The sequence below is a fragment of the Ursus arctos genome, unplaced genomic scaffold (assembly GCF_023065955.2).
Source record: "Ursus arctos isolate Adak ecotype North America unplaced genomic scaffold, UrsArc2.0 scaffold_29, whole genome shotgun sequence".
NCBI classification, from domain to species: Eukaryota; Metazoa; Chordata; class Mammalia; order Carnivora; family Ursidae; genus Ursus; species Ursus arctos.
In genome coordinates, this window is record NW_026622974.1 from 15,339,551 (window position 1) to 15,355,071 (window position 15,521).

General features: G+C 39.9%; 1 protein-coding gene across 5 annotated transcripts in view; it reads right to left on the bottom strand.

Annotated features, from left to right (window-relative positions):
* The window catches only part of HMGCLL1 (3-hydroxymethyl-3-methylglutaryl-CoA lyase like 1), a 187,575-nt gene that overhangs the window by 128,790 nt on the left and 43,264 nt on the right, over positions 1 to 15,521 (bottom strand). For 3 of the 5 annotated variants that reach the window (XM_057303972.1, XM_026507194.4, XM_057303973.1), the window contains exons 2-3: positions 10,135 to 10,215; positions 9,799 to 9,906 (exon numbers count right to left, since the gene is read on the bottom strand). The exons of 1 other annotated variant lie outside the window; for it this stretch is intronic. In XM_057303972.1, the coding sequence (XP_057159955.1) occupies positions 9,799 to 9,906; positions 10,135 to 10,215 (189 nt within the window). The remainder of the gene's footprint in view (positions 1 to 9,798; positions 9,907 to 10,134; positions 10,216 to 15,521) is intronic. One more of the 5 variants, XM_026507196.4, reaches the window with a different exon arrangement.

Below are 15,521 nucleotides of genomic sequence, written 5' to 3' on the forward strand. Positions count from 1 at the left end.
TGCAAACAATGAATCATGGAACACTACAACAAAAACTAATGATGTACTGTATGGTGACTCACATAATAAAATTAAATAAAAAAAAAAAAACTTTAGTTCCTTGTCATACTCTGCTTCTTACAGTGGACTGCATTTAAGTGGGTTAGTCAGGAGGCATACGAATGGAATGAGTTTACACTAAAATAAGATTGACAATGTTTATCAACAAACTAAGCGTAGTACTGAAGAGAGCATTAAAAAGTTAGACTCAAGTCTTTCCTGTGCCAAAATGTACCTCTCTATTCAGCTTTTATGCAATTATATCATATGCAGACCTTTCAACCGTCAATGCATACTGACAGTTCTAAAAGACCAGATTTTAAGATTAGTTTAATCAGATACAGAAATTGGCTTTGAACAACTGCTTATTTCATGGGAAAACTTAGAGAAATATGATAAACACAGTAAATTAAATATAAGTGAATAAAAGGTGAGATAAACAGTTTTAACATTTGGTTATGGTTCCTTTTATAAATCTAAGAACAAATCCCCATCCCCCAATTTCTTGGTCAAAATGCAATTAATCAAATTAAGTAATCATAAAAACAGTACACACTGAGCATAAATCTTTGAGTATAATTATAGTTTTTGGCTTCAAAAAGAAAAAAATCCCAAAATATTGAATTATACCTTCAGCATGAAAAAAAAAAAAAAAGAAAGAAAATACAACCAGTAGAATTGTTGACATTATTGCTCTTAAATGTAAGTTGTGCTTTTGCTTTGGATACAGTAGTGAAACTCATCCTAGCTACAGAGTAAGTTGGTGCTGAATGCTAAGTAATATGTATAATGTTAGCAACTCATATTTTTTCCAATTTTATTGCGAAGTATAACCTTAAACCAGTTCAAAAGAAAAAAATAGTAAAGTCCACTATTATAACTAAAACACCCATTCTCATATTTCCATGTTCTTTTCTTTTTTTTCTTTTTTTTCTATTATTTTTTATTATGTTCAATCAGCAAACATATAGTCCATGTTCTTTTCTGAGATAAAAGGTGTTTCAAAAATTTGTGAATATGCTTTAGGCAATTTGCTTGCCTCACGTGAGAACAGTAGTGATGAAGTAATTGTACAGCGTTTTAAAAAATACTTTAAAACAACAGAAAATGATTAAGCAAAGCCACCCCACCCTTGATCAGAGAAATGCAAGAATTTACATTATCATTATTTGTAAAGCTATAGTAAGTAATACCCACTATTATATGAACAAAACTTGTATAGGATTAAAAATCAAATTCATCACCATACTGTAGAGAGAGCCTAGTATAGCATTCAGAATACATTTGATTACTCTTAAAAGCAGAAAACTTTGACTGCAAATCTAGAGAAACATTTTAATACAGTAACTTAAAATAATGCAGGATGTTTGCTTACAAAGAGCAACAAAAATCTAATTGCTACTTTTCATTTCTAGAGTACATTGACATTTGCTCTTTAAAAAAAATATGACTTCCTACACTTTACTCTTTCAAAAGGAAGCAGGCATCGCCTTAATAATTCAGCACACTGAACTGAACCATGTGTACAGGTCGTGCAGGCCAAACAGGTTGCAAGAGATCATCTGAAAAGGTGTGAGTCCAGAAGTTAGGGCTCTACTGAGCAGGTCTAGACATGGAAGGCACAGCTTCTGGGTATACAGAAATACTACTCTACAGTGCAGGTAGTGATTCCTGTAGCTGTGTGTGCTCCCATCTTCAGATGGACGGTGGGGATTTGAGGGTATGGAGGCAAACTGCAAGCTCTAACTTTTATCTTTTGCTTTCTGGCTTTTTCTTTTTCCTTCTATCCCCACCTTCCAGCAGGACATGATTCTCCCCTCCCACAGCCTCTCTCTCACTTGGGTGCATGTTTAGAAATTGGGACACAGGGAAAAGCTGGCTTGACTCCAGGGTAGAAGTGGTTATGAAGACAAAGGCCTAGGACTCTGTTTCACCCGCTTCTACCTCATTTCTGCCTTGGCCAGAGGTGAGGAGGGAAAAGATATGGAGGGGGCTGTGAAGGCAGCATTCTCCCCTTCTTATGTTGTCTAGGCAACAATGTCTCCCTCAAACACCAACCCGACACCCATTGGAAGTACAACAATTTTATAAAGGCAGTGGGTAGGAGTGAGGTCAATATTAGCAGCCCTGACAGTGCTAAAATATTTATTTTTTTTGGAATTTAGGGGTTTCAGAATGCAGAACCTACTTTTCTATCAATTGTATTTATTCTTTAATTATTAGCAAGAAAAAATGTAGAACCAGATTACTATATCCTTTTTAAAAACATAAGTGTCACGGATTATATAAACAGCTCCAGTGATCTTTCCCGTCCCATTTACTCTCGAAGGCCACTCTCCAATCAAAAGGTAATATCTACCCCCTCCTTTGGAGCCTGGATGGCTTTGTGGTTGCCTCGGCTAACAGATTATGGAAAAGTAATGCTATAAAATGTTAAGACTTGGTTATAAAAGGCACCACCTTTTTTGCCTGTCTTGGAGCACTCACCTTTACAATTCTAAGCCACCATTTTAGATGTCTTAGGCTGCCATGATGTAAGGAAATCCAAACTAGCCTATACAGAGAGACCACATAGAGCGTTTCTAAAAAAACATGGAGAAAGAGGTGTCCAGCCATCTCCTATCTGCCCCAGCCTCCCAGTCCCTGCTGTTGCAGCCCTGACCACCATCTGTGGAAAACCTCTAGCCAGAGGTACCCAACTGAGCCTGTCAAAATACTTGATAGAAACCATAAGCAAACCATAAACAACCATGGTTGTTACTGTCTCAGGAGACTGAATTTGGCGATTATTTGCTATGCAGATAATCAAAAAGACCAGCATTCATTTTACTAGCTTTCAGGGGCATGAGGCAATTGCATATATGCAAATACACGTGTGCACACACGTGTAGAATATTTGCCACATGTTACACAATCAATGGAACAACACTGGAAATACTACAACAATCTGAAGAGGCTGTGCTTCATGCCATTAAAGTCTGGGAAAAAATGAGGAAGAAAATATTAGATGCTTGTTTTTATCTTCTTGACTAGCTAATGTACTTAATCTATGTGGATATGGCTCTCATAGCACAATTTTATCCCCACCTAATTTGAATAACTTTCAGAGCTCATTTACTAAAGAATTATGTGTCTGTTTCTTCTGAGATCAAATATTGAACAAATACTGAGCAATTATTATTTGACATGTAAAAAATTCAACATGCTCAAATAAATTGGAGGGGAAAAAAGCCTACTGGTTAGAAACTATTGCTAAAAAAAAAAAAAAAAAATAGACTCTTACACTTCTCTTGGGGCACCTGGGTGGCCCAGGCTAGGTTTGGGACTCCTGATTTCAGCTGGGGTTGGAGTCTCAGGGTCATGGGATCGAGCCCCGCAAGAGGCTCTGGGCTAAGGTTGGAGCCTGCTTAGGATTCTCTCCCCCTCTGCCCAACGCCCTCACCCTCATGTGTGCGTGCATGTGCACTCTCTCTCTCTCTCAAAAACAAAACAAAACAATCTTTAATATAAGCCTTTTCTATAAGGAAGCAGCATGGGTGTGTGCACCTGAACTGCCAATTCAAGAGATAAGAAAAGGAAATGGAAACATCACCAATTACTAGTCTACTGATCTAAACTGGCTGGTACCTAATGCGGACTATGGTAACTACACAGACACATCTCTGCTACAGAAATGGTATGTGCAAGGCCTAAAGCTATGGAGCAGGACCGCAATTAAGTGCAAGTCAATCTTAGCGTGTAGCAGAAAAGAGTGTCCTAAATAGAGAATTGAGCACACTAAGGCAATCTCCATTGAAGAGAATCGGGGTTAAATTCTGTTCCTCCTTCAGCTCCTCCTCCCTCAACTAGCTGGGTAAAAGGACTCCTGTAGTCAAGAAATGGGAACTGCGATCTTGGTAAATTTCTCCTGCATCCTCTTTGGGGAGATGGCCATCTGCGGTATAATGAATGAGACTTGCACTGGAACACTTCCCAGATGATGATTACCCTGTCAGTTAACTGTGTCTCATAAGCAAAATAATTTGGGGGCTCTGTGTGTGTGCATACATGTTCTCTCAATCTCTCTCTCTCGCTCCCCCCCTACAAACACACACACACACACTCAACATCTATGCTAAATTACCCTGTTCCTTGCTGCTTCTCCACAAATCCATCCTTTCAACAAGAGCAGAGCCAGGAAGAGAAGCAGGGGGACACTCAGAAGCAGAAGCTACCGCCTCCCGCATCTCATCAATGTAAATACGAATCTGAAACTTCAGTCCAGTAACTGTTTTCATTACTAATAAAGAATTCCAGCACACACTAAAAGGACAGCAGGGGAAAGTTTACCCGTTCCTTGTTGCTCACATTGTACTTGGGCCATATTTTTAATCGTTCGACTGATTTGTAAGTAATTGTTAGTCTTTTAAGTGTATTTCTTTCTACTTTTACGAAGAAAATCTATTTCTACATCACGACGTGGGAACCACCCTTTTCAGTAGTTAAAAGTAATTTAAGAGGGAGCATTTGCTGAGATTTTGCATATGACCTATATAAACATATAGTGCTGTACACATTTAATGTAGTCTTCTTTTTCTTTTTTTTTTTTTAAGATTTATTTGAGAGAGAGAATCAGCAAGAAAGAGAGCATGAGCAGGGTGAGGGGCAGAGGGAGAGTAGACTCTGCTCTGAGTAGGCAGCCCGACTTGGGGCTCGATCCCAGGACCCTGGGATAATGACCCAAGCCGAAGGCAGACACTTAACCCATTGAGCCACCCAGGCACCCCTGTAGTCTTATTTTTCAGTAAATGACATTCACTTCAATCACTCATGTGAATGAAAGTATTTAAAACCAAATCGCTAAATACTATGAATGTAAAACGCTAGTTGTTCTGAAAATTACTGTATTTATAATTATTTAAATAGCTTACTAAGAGCCACATTCCAAAACTGCAGTAAGCCTATCTAGTTTTATAAACATGTTTTCTTTCTGCTGTTATTGTTCATTCCATAGAAAATGATGGGCTATCTGGACTCATTTCAAATGTTCTTACATGTCACTCTTAGGAAACCTTTTTTTCCAGATAAGATGTAAAGAACATGTTGTTGTTGTTGTTGTTTTAATGGCAGGTATTTTACCATCTCTGGCCATTTAGATCACGGGTGTGGGATCCTGTTTTATATGGCACCCTGCTACCGTGGAACTTTTCTTCTGGCTGCTTTAGAAAGCTGCTGCCAAACAAAACAGTGGGAGGCAACTGTAAAAATGCCTTAAAATGCTAAAAAAAGAATAAGCGAACAAGCAGCAATCTAAACATAAACTAGAGGACTATTCCCATGACCTATGTTTAAGGGAAAGAAATAGAAGGAAATTCAGAGAATTAATGGAAGACTGTTTTAGAGCCATACTCGTTGTCTTTAGAAGAAGTAGAAATTGCTTCAGACAATTACACGTAAGCTGTTGGTTTAAAATTGTTCTGTCACATCTCAGACATTACTTTAAGCTAGAGGAGTCTGATGTCATGACATTTTCTTCAAAATGGGTGATTAGGATATAAAATTTCAAAAGAAAAATTAACATTATTAACATTATTCTGCTAATTTAATGCCTCTTTTTGTCAGCATAAAGACAACGAAATCAGCAGAATTACATGATGAGATAACCTCCAATCACAACAGTAAAAACTGCCCTGCTCAGGCAAGCTCAGTGAAATCTAAAACACAAACACAACTATGGAAAATCAGACTGCAAAAATGGGATATTCTCAATATTGCCCTTTGAAAAGCCCTTGATATGTTACATAGTAAACGACTTGGTATAACTTTGGAAGACTCAATCTGAGAATACCTTTGATTTAGGCACACTCCCCACTCGCCCCCCCCTTTTTAAAAAATAGATTTACAGTTTATTTTTTTTTCTAAGATTTTATTAAATTATTTGACAGAGAGAGTGAGTGCAAGCATAAGCAGGGGGAGCAGGGGGAAAAGCAGGTTCTCCCCAAGCAGGGAGTCCAATGAGGGGCTTGATCCCAGAACGGTGGGATCATGACCTGAGCCGAAGGCAGACGTTTAACTGACTGAGCCACCCAGGTGCGCCTTGCTTTGTGATTTATTTCAAACACCTTTTTTTTCTTTGGTTTGGAATGCATGTAACCACCTGAAAATTAAAAGTGAAGTATGTCACATATCTTTAGTATTTGAAGGATGAGAACCTTCAATTATTCAGATTGGGCCTACCTGATCCAATATTTAAACCAAACACACTTTAATTTTTAAGAAAAAGGCTTTTTATCAACAAGAAGGAAGTTAGGGGCACCTGGGTGGCACAGCGGTTAAGCGTCTGCCTTCGGCTCAGGGCGTGATCCCGGCGTTATGGGATCGAGCCCCAGATCAGGCTCCTCCGCTATGAGCCTGCTTCTTCCTCTCCCACTCCCCCTGCTTGTGTTCCCTCTCTCGCTGGCTGTCTCTGTCCTGTCAAATAAATAAAACCTTTAAAAAAAAAAAAAAAAGAAGGAAGTTAACTTGCATAGAGTCCAGGGTCAGTCGCCCGTCCATGTGCTAGTCAGGCATTCACTCAGACAACACTACCGAGCCCTGGTCAGCAGCCAGGTGCTCTGGATTCTGGGCATTCACATGTAGGATCCACTCACAGGCCTTAGTGCCCTAAATACTCCCATGGTTCTAGGCAGCACTGCTGGGATTTCCCAGGTTCAGAGGTTAAGTCACTGACTCAAGCTCAGGCAGAACGTAGACGGAAACACAGAAGTACTTCCACCTCACCTCAGCTGTCCCCAAGAGCTGCAAGGGGAACTCCATCATTTATTCAATAATACTTTGAGCCTAGGAAGTGTTCATTAAATATCAATAGGCTAAGTCCTAAATTCACCTCCTGCCTAAGCCCAGAATAAATCATCTTATTTTATGGTTTCATCACATATCTATCCACTTAATGTGAGACCAGAAAGCATTTCCCTATGACTGCATACAGAGGGACTGCCTCCCTTTTTGCTTTGACCATCTGATCTTTTCACCAGCTAAATAAGAAATATGGCCCTCCAGGAAGGGTTCTAGCCTCACCTCTCTAAATGTCACTGGATATATCCTAGATTAGTTTCAAGAATCACCTATCAGAGAATTTCCAGTGTTGTGTAATAATAGAATGTGACAATGGGCATCATTTTAGCAAAGAAGAATATTTTGTAGGCAGCTTTATAGAACCATTGGAAAATAACATCTTGAAGAGGACCTAGTAAAATATATCATCTGAAATACAAGTTTGATTGGTCAATTAATATGACCAAGACCTCCCCTTTTTCTTGACATTACCCGCAAGTTATACTTGCCTTTCCAGTTTCTCTCCAACAATAATCAGATTTGTGAAATGAGCACTAACTGAATCCAACAGAGGAAATTTCATGAAGACTTAAGTATGATAAAAAGGGTTTCACATTCCCTTAAAATTAAGGACAGCTCAGAAAATAACAACGGCCGGCCATTTTGCAAAATGGCAACGTCAAGGAAATATATCTAGTCTCATAAAGCTATCTGTGCCTTCCTAAAGAAAAGATTTGTGGTCTTCATTACACAGAACCAAATACATGAACAAAAGTAAGAGTCAGTAGTTCATACCAAAAAATTGAAAGTATGCATTATTATTGTTTCAGGCTGATTGCTTCATTAGTCATTTCACAATACTTATTAAGCACCAACTTACTAGGCACTAAGGAAGGGGGTACAGTGATAAACAAGACAGACACAGTACCTCCATACTCTTAGAGTCTAGGAAGCAGGTAATTTAAAAAATGTTTAATGAAAAATATAGGATTATAAACAGTGACAACTGAGATGAAGGAAAGCTACATTTTTGTTTCGGGAAAAATAACAGTAACCGTGATATTTGAAAACTGCCTCTGTGAAAAGTGATATATTACTGTTAATTCTACTGTGGCTTCTGTTTCTTCCCAGGGCTTGCAACTAAAAGGCTTTACTGCTTTAAGGTTTTTTACATCATCCTATTGTAACCGCAGAGCAATGTAGAAATTGAGGTATACAAAACCACGTACAGATAAAGTGCTATAACTTAGAAGGCAGTCATTTCTCGGAGATTTTAGAAGCAGTAGGCAAAATATAAAAGCAAAGGAGAAATAGTGCTTATGAACATCATTTAAGTGACTACCACAATAATTGGCTAGTAAGGGTGTGATTACGAATGTTACCAACAGGACTGAAAAGAGGAGACAAATACAGGCTACACTGAGGAAAAATAATTTTTGTGTAACTGACTAGACATGGAAGAGAGACCTTTGACTACTGAAGTCCAGGACTCCAAAGAGAACTGATGAGCTATTTACATTAAGCAGGATGGTCAGAAAGGAGTTCGATTTTGACCCAACTGAGTTTGAGGTACTGGTGGCACATCTAGCTGAAGTTTATCAGAGAAGGCAGGACCAGAAGTACAGATCCGTCATCCCTTTAAAGTGACTGCTGATGCTGGAAGGATAGGCAAGGAAGAGAGTGCAGTCAGAGAAAATTACTGAAGGCAGAATGTTAGGGGAACCTTAAACTTGTAGTGAAATGATGATAGAAAAAGAGCAATTGGGAAAGTAAATGAAAGAGGATTACTGAGAATAATAGAACCGAGGGAATGGGATGAGAAAGTAATCAGTTAAATGCTAGGGAGAGATGGAAGGATCCAAGGAATGAGAACATGTATTAGACAGTGAAGGAAGAGGAAATTAATGGTTACTCATCACTAATCATGTTGCAAAGACCAGAGCCACGTCTCAGAAGTGATGATTTGTGCCACATGCCTGTCAACTCTGGGTAAGGCTCTATCCTCTTTTAAGAGAAAATTCTAGGGGTGCCTGGGTCGTGCAGTCAGTTAAGCGTCTGACTCTTGGTTTTGCCTCAGGTCGTGATCTCAGGGTCTTGAGATAAAGCCCTGCTTCTGGCTCCACACTCAGCGTGGAGGCTGCTTGGGAATCTCTCTCCTTCTGCCTCTGCCCCTCCCACTCATGCTCTTTCTTCTTCTTTAAAATAAATAAATAAATCTTAAAAAAAAAAAAAAAGAGACAAGATTCTAGACAACCCCCTTTGCCTTGTCTATGACAGGCAGATTTCTCTAGCAAATGTAAGTGCTTAAAAAAAAAAAAAAAAGCCAAGAGTAGGGTGGCTCAGGTAACGAAGCAACTGACTCATGATTTTGGCTCAGGGCATGATCTCAGGGTCATGTGATTAAGCCCTGCGTTGGTCCCCATGCTGAGCATGGAACCAGCTTAAGATTCTCCTTCAGCCCCTCTTCTGTTCCCTCTCCAACACAAAACAAAACAAAACAAAAAGGAAAGAGTACATATCTACATTTATGATTAATATGAGATTATATGGGGAAGGCATCACCAGGCCCCTCATTAATACTGCATTCTAACAGACAAAAAAGCTAAAGCACCTGAAGATATTCAGATTATTCATGAGGTCAGTAAAATACTAAATGGATGGCAGTCTCCTAAATTGCTATTTGAGTGCCTTATCTACTCATTGTATTGGAAGGTATAATCAGTAGGCTTAGGATAGAGCTCCAAATAATGTTTTAGAACTTAACGGAGAGAAGATGTTTCATGACAGGGGATTTTAATCATGTCTCAGTGCATGGGCTAATATTTTGTAAAAACATAGTAAATTAGTAATTATATCAGATTAATATCACAATTTATATCACAGTATTTGCTAAATCTTAGAAAAGTTGAATTAAAGATTCACTTAAGGAAGTACGGATGGACATACCTGTGGTACCCATCTGGAGGACACAAAGCTGGTCACTTCTATTACAGACAAGCCAGTTTGGGAAAGTTGGTTGATAAATTCAATTTTTATATCTGTAGGAACTATAACCTATGAAAGTATTAAAAATTATTTTATAAGTAATTTGTATAGGGTCTACTGAAGCATAAATAGAAAATTACCTCCTAACAAAAGCAAATTGTATTTACGATGCATAAATTCAATAGCAATGGAGAACAAACATAATCATGTAATCTATGAAATCCAGGTAAGTTTTTAGAATCTTAATATTTTGATTTAACATTTGAAATCAACTGTGTAAAACTAATGTCAAACTACCTTTTCATTCTGCAATCCATCCCTAGGTCCAACTTCCACTATTTTAACACACTCAGGGAGTCCAGGTAACTGGGGTGTTTCCTGAAATGGAAAATACAAGGCAAGAAAAGTAAGTTAACTGTTAGAACATCAAACTTGCTTATTTGAAAAGGCAAACCATTACTCTTTGTTAAATAAAGTTCTCACCCCAGAAAGCTAAAATGGTAAGAAATCGAAATAATGTTCCAATCCAAATATCAAGTTTATATTTTGTTGGCAACATGAAGTCATTTTTTTCTTCTAGCTCAGTGATATTCAGTCTAATTATAATTAAAATTGAAAAGATTAATTTTTAAAGTGTAACTGTGGGAAAGTAATACACTCAGGATCTGAAGAGCAAACCTGTTGAGTAACTGCATAAGTGATGATAAATTTACCATTTTTAGAATTTAAAAATTCTATCTTTTGGGGCACCTGGGTGGCTCAGTTAAGTGTCCGACTCTTGGTTTCAGCTCAGGTCATGATCTGTGTTCTGTGATCAAGCCCCGTGTCCGGCTCCATGCTTGGCACAGAATCTGCTTTGGAATCTCTCTCCCTCTGCCCCTCCCCCTTGTGCTCACTTGTGGTCTTTCTCGCTCTTGCACTCTCTCTAAAATCAGTAAATAAATCTTAAAAAATAAAAATATAATTGTACCTTTGTATTAACAGACTTTTACTGAGCACATCAAGATGCCACACTCCATACCCTAAACTTGAGGAATGTGGCTTTGGTTTTCTGACCTGTGCCCAGAATGCTAAGGCAGGAGAAAACGGTATGCTGTTCATGTTCTGTGTCACACAGCACAACCAGCACCTAAACACAGCTTCCTAAAGGACAGAGCCCCTCCATTGGGACCTAAGCCCTCAGTATTCCACTGGGAACACCTAGCTGTAAGCCCAGTGTAATACGCTGTTCTACGTTTTGCCCAAATCTGGAATGGCAGAGGGTCTGGACTCTGGAACCTCTAGCCTTAAACCAAGTACTATGGACATATACTTAGAAAGACATTAATTTAAAGCACAAAAAAAATAGGAACAGCCTTTCTAAATATCATATTGCAGTTAAAATTAGAATGATCTCCTGGTATCTCTGAGCCATGTTAAGTGTGGGCAACTCTCACCAATTTCTTCAAGGAATCCCTGATACAATCAATCAAAATCAGCAGGACCTGTACTTCAGAGTGGTTTTCATCTTGCCTTTCAACAGAAATCATGAATACGGGCTAATCATTGTATATCGTCTCACTCTCTCCTTGTAGCAATCATCAACATACACTGGTGAAGTGGCCTCTTTGGATGCAGGACCCAGTCTGTTTCTATGACACAGAAAAATGCTCCCTGCCGCTCTCAGGGTCCATAGCCAATACGTTGTATTGTTGGCGTTCTGCGTTAACTCACTCAAGAAAAGAACCCAGATGATCCCTGCTACAAATGCTCTACATTTCCATGAAACTGGGCAATGCAACAAGCAAAAATTAACCATAAAGGAAAAGAACTCTGATTTCTACACCTTCTGAGCAGGCTGGAATTCATGTAGCTGGAAAGGTGTACGGTTGAGAGGGGAAGCATGGGGTTATGGGGTTCCTCAGCTTTAAACTCAGTTTGGGTTGGCAATCAAGACACTGTGTCTCATTTACAGTGGCCATAATTTCAACCAGACACTGAATGACAGATGGCAGATGAAGGTGGAGCAAATGAGAGAAGTTCACTCTTCTTCACTGTCACCTCTAGCCCTAGGACTACAGAAACGAAAAACAAAACTGGCCAGTCTTAAGCTATGTTTTTTCATTATCGCGGACTGTTTCCTGAAACTGGGCTTGCACCAGCAACTAGCCTGGAGTGCACACGGCTGAAGAGCACGTGTTTACTAATCAGCACTGTTTTAACAACCACAAGAACATAGTGTTTTTTAAGGTTTAACAATATGCTGAATGCAATTAAAGAACTTAAACCCTCTTTTGCAACATTGTTGTAGCTAGCAGAAGTAACACTCTTAAAAAAAAACAAAAGTCTGAACCCCTCCCCAATACAGCCATTTCAGTCAATGTGTTAGGCAGAAGGTAGATATGAGCTCTGGAGGGAACTCAACAAGGCAGAGTCCCAAGTCCTTGAAGGGGAATGATAGAGACATGAACTGGAGGCTACACATTAAAAACCCGGAAGCACCACATCCTGACCTTGTGGTTTCAGAGACCTTGAGGCTGACAGACCAAAGAGGTGTGGACCATGCCCTCTCCTCTTCCACCTCCGCGCCAGAGTAACTTCTACACTCATTATATTGCATTTGCATTGGGGGTACAGCCCTGCAGGATGGAGAAAGGCTGGCACAATGGTTCATAGTACGAATCTTGTAGGATCCAAAATTCCCCCTCCCAACCTGTAGGAGTTCCCCAAATGACTGGAAGTAGCCTCCATTAGAGAGCACCCCAATGCACTTCACAGCTCCTCCCAGAGAGACCCGGTAATATCCAATCCATGAACAACTTAGGGGCTGCTTCCATCTCGTGGAACATGCCCACTCTCCCACCTTGAAAGTGTGCCTCCGCTTTAATCAACTGCTTTGTGCTTTCCTTCTGGTGGTCTTTATTCCAGCACGGATCCCCTCGTAAATCTTCCCATGGGGAATGCAAGGACCAAGACCTTCATCACACAATGCAGACTCTCACCCATAACAAAAGCAGTATATGTGCTCAGTTGATATTATTTAAGATTTCTTTGTGAATATAATGCAATTCCTTTGTCTTTCTAGGCATGAGTATGTATTCCCTCTACCAGTGTATCTGAGAAATCAGAAGAAAGTTAAAATATGTTCAGTAAGCTCAAAGAGTTAGCGAGTTCCCCTTATTAATAGCAAATAAAACCAATCAGTTAACACGTACTTGAATATGCATGATGTTGAGAGCCCTCTCTTGATGATCTCCAGTCCTTTTCTAGGCATCACTATGTCTGTATTGATTTCTCTAAGGAGCTGCAGCTATCCATCAACAGCGCCTACTGAAAAAATTCACCTAAACGCTATACAAGTACATAGAAGTCAGCGATTGAAAACCGATCTCATTACTTTCCACACCTCATGTCTCTCCTCAGATATTTCTCCACCACATGGCTATGCTTTACCTTCTCTCATACCATTTATATGTAAGCGGTCCATTTCTTACTGGTTTGAATTTGGCATACACCCAGCACTGAGCACAACTCCTAACACTTGGACTGTGCTCAATAATTACCTGTCGATTGTATTAGTGAATCTCTCCTGTCACTGGCTTCATTAAAATTGTCATTTTTTCCCCTCATTCTCTTGCTATAGCTTCCCTAAGCAGTCTTGCTAATCTTGTTTTTCCAGCATTAACATCTTTCAGCATCCAGCAGTCACCTTCAGAGACGTCGAAGGTGAAATGATTCATGACAAATCTCTCACCTTCTACCACACTCTCCTTCACGCATCCTGATTTTAGCCATGCCAAAATCATGTCTTCCATGCTTTCATGTCTGTACACATGAAGTTTCTATTGGTTGGAAATACCTTCTGTCTGTGGGAAAGACTTTCCACCAAACCCATTTCTCTTCCCCATGGACAAAGGACTGGCCTGCGTTTCTCCCGTTAAAGAGTTATTTCTGAACAAATTCCGAACGGAATGTAAAGGTAAATGATATGTACTACTTTCAGGCTTGGCCCATGAAAATATCCCATGCACATCCCCCATGTGCTTTCCCCCTTCAGTCGGCTTGATGCAGATGAGTATGGCAAACTTGAAGCTGACAAAAACAAAAACAAACAAAAAATGAAGGAGCCTACATCTCTGAATCACTGCTTGAATAAGAATTCTGTGTAAGAAGCAATTTTATGACTTATACAGACAAAAATAAATGTCAACTCTTACACCATTTAGATTAGAAGTGTATCTTTATAATTACTAATTGTGAAGAATGGGGAAGGGTCTGAAATTTTAGCCTACCTGTAAGCTAACTAGTGAACCTGCCAAGGATGCTGGTGGAGGGCACGAGACTCCTCGGTGAGAGAAACAAAGCTTATTACAGCAAGAGCAGTAGCTAGAGGATCAGGATTTGTGCTGGGTCCCCAAGGCCCAACTCCCACAGGGAGAAGCAAAGAAGACAAGGTGATACTTGAACAAGCAATGGGTTGCATTACAGGAAAGGAATCCCAAGGACAGTGAACCCGAACCTTTGGTAATGGGTGGTAAGCGTATCTTTTCATGGCTATAGAGGCAAACATCACATTTATTACACTTGACTAGGAGCATACCTACCTTTTGCTTTGGAGGAAGACGGTATTTCTATCTTCTAAGATTTTAAGCACACCTAGCCTTTGCTCCAGAAGGTGACACTCTATCATTTAAAGCTGTTCCCAATATAAAAGTTCTTGAAAAGATAGCTTGGAACCAAGGCACTTGTAACACTGTTTGTAGACAAATGGAAATTCAAGACATGCCTGGAGAATTATTTCCCAATACTATCCACTCTTCATTTTTACACCACCTTGATTTATTTCAAATTTTTGCAATTAGTAGGCTACTGTGTTGGCTCCTCCAATTATGAACAAAGGCTAGGGCCAAATCTGTTCAATTAAGCTCTGAGACATTTAATTAAGACTACTCTCAACAGAACTACAAGTAGTAGGATAAAGCCAACCAGCAGTGTTGACTTCAGCCCTCCTCTGAAGCATCTTGGACCCACTCAGCTGAATAAATCCTATGCAGTAGAGGCCTCTGCACCAGAAACTAAGAGTTGTTTACTTTGCACCCATCTTTTGATGGTGGACATGTTGCCATGCTCACTGCTGGGGCGGATCCAGATAGCAATGATGGCACTCCAGTGACAGAGGCTCGATCAGCAGCTTGATTCCAGGGGGCCTGGGCAAAATACAGGCCTCAGGTGATTCAATTCAGCACAATTCACAGTACCCAAGCATACGTCCTTGACTTGTCAGTCTGTCAATGTCCAAATGGCAGACAGGTAAGATAGGGCACTGACCACAAACCCAAAGTCAGCAAAAAAATGGCCATAGCCTCAAGTTCTCCAGAGTGGGTGGAGTGATCACGTGCATTTTCAGTTCTGTGCAGCTACAGCAGAGGTTTTACAACTGTGGCAGCCCTGAGGACATCATCAGCTTTCAGCTTAGCCATAACATCATCCAACCAGGCCAAGGCATCAAGAAAAGCACTGTGAATAGAAGGGCACCACTGTACTAGTATCTGCTTTGGGCGGTGGGGTGAGTAGCCAAGGGCAACTGTTCTTTTTGTGTAAAGCTGAGACTGCGCTGGAGACAGATGGACCACTTTCTCGAATATGCTATTTCGATTTGATTAGTAAAGCCTGTTGAGATTGTCCTATCTTGTTAGTCATGGGAT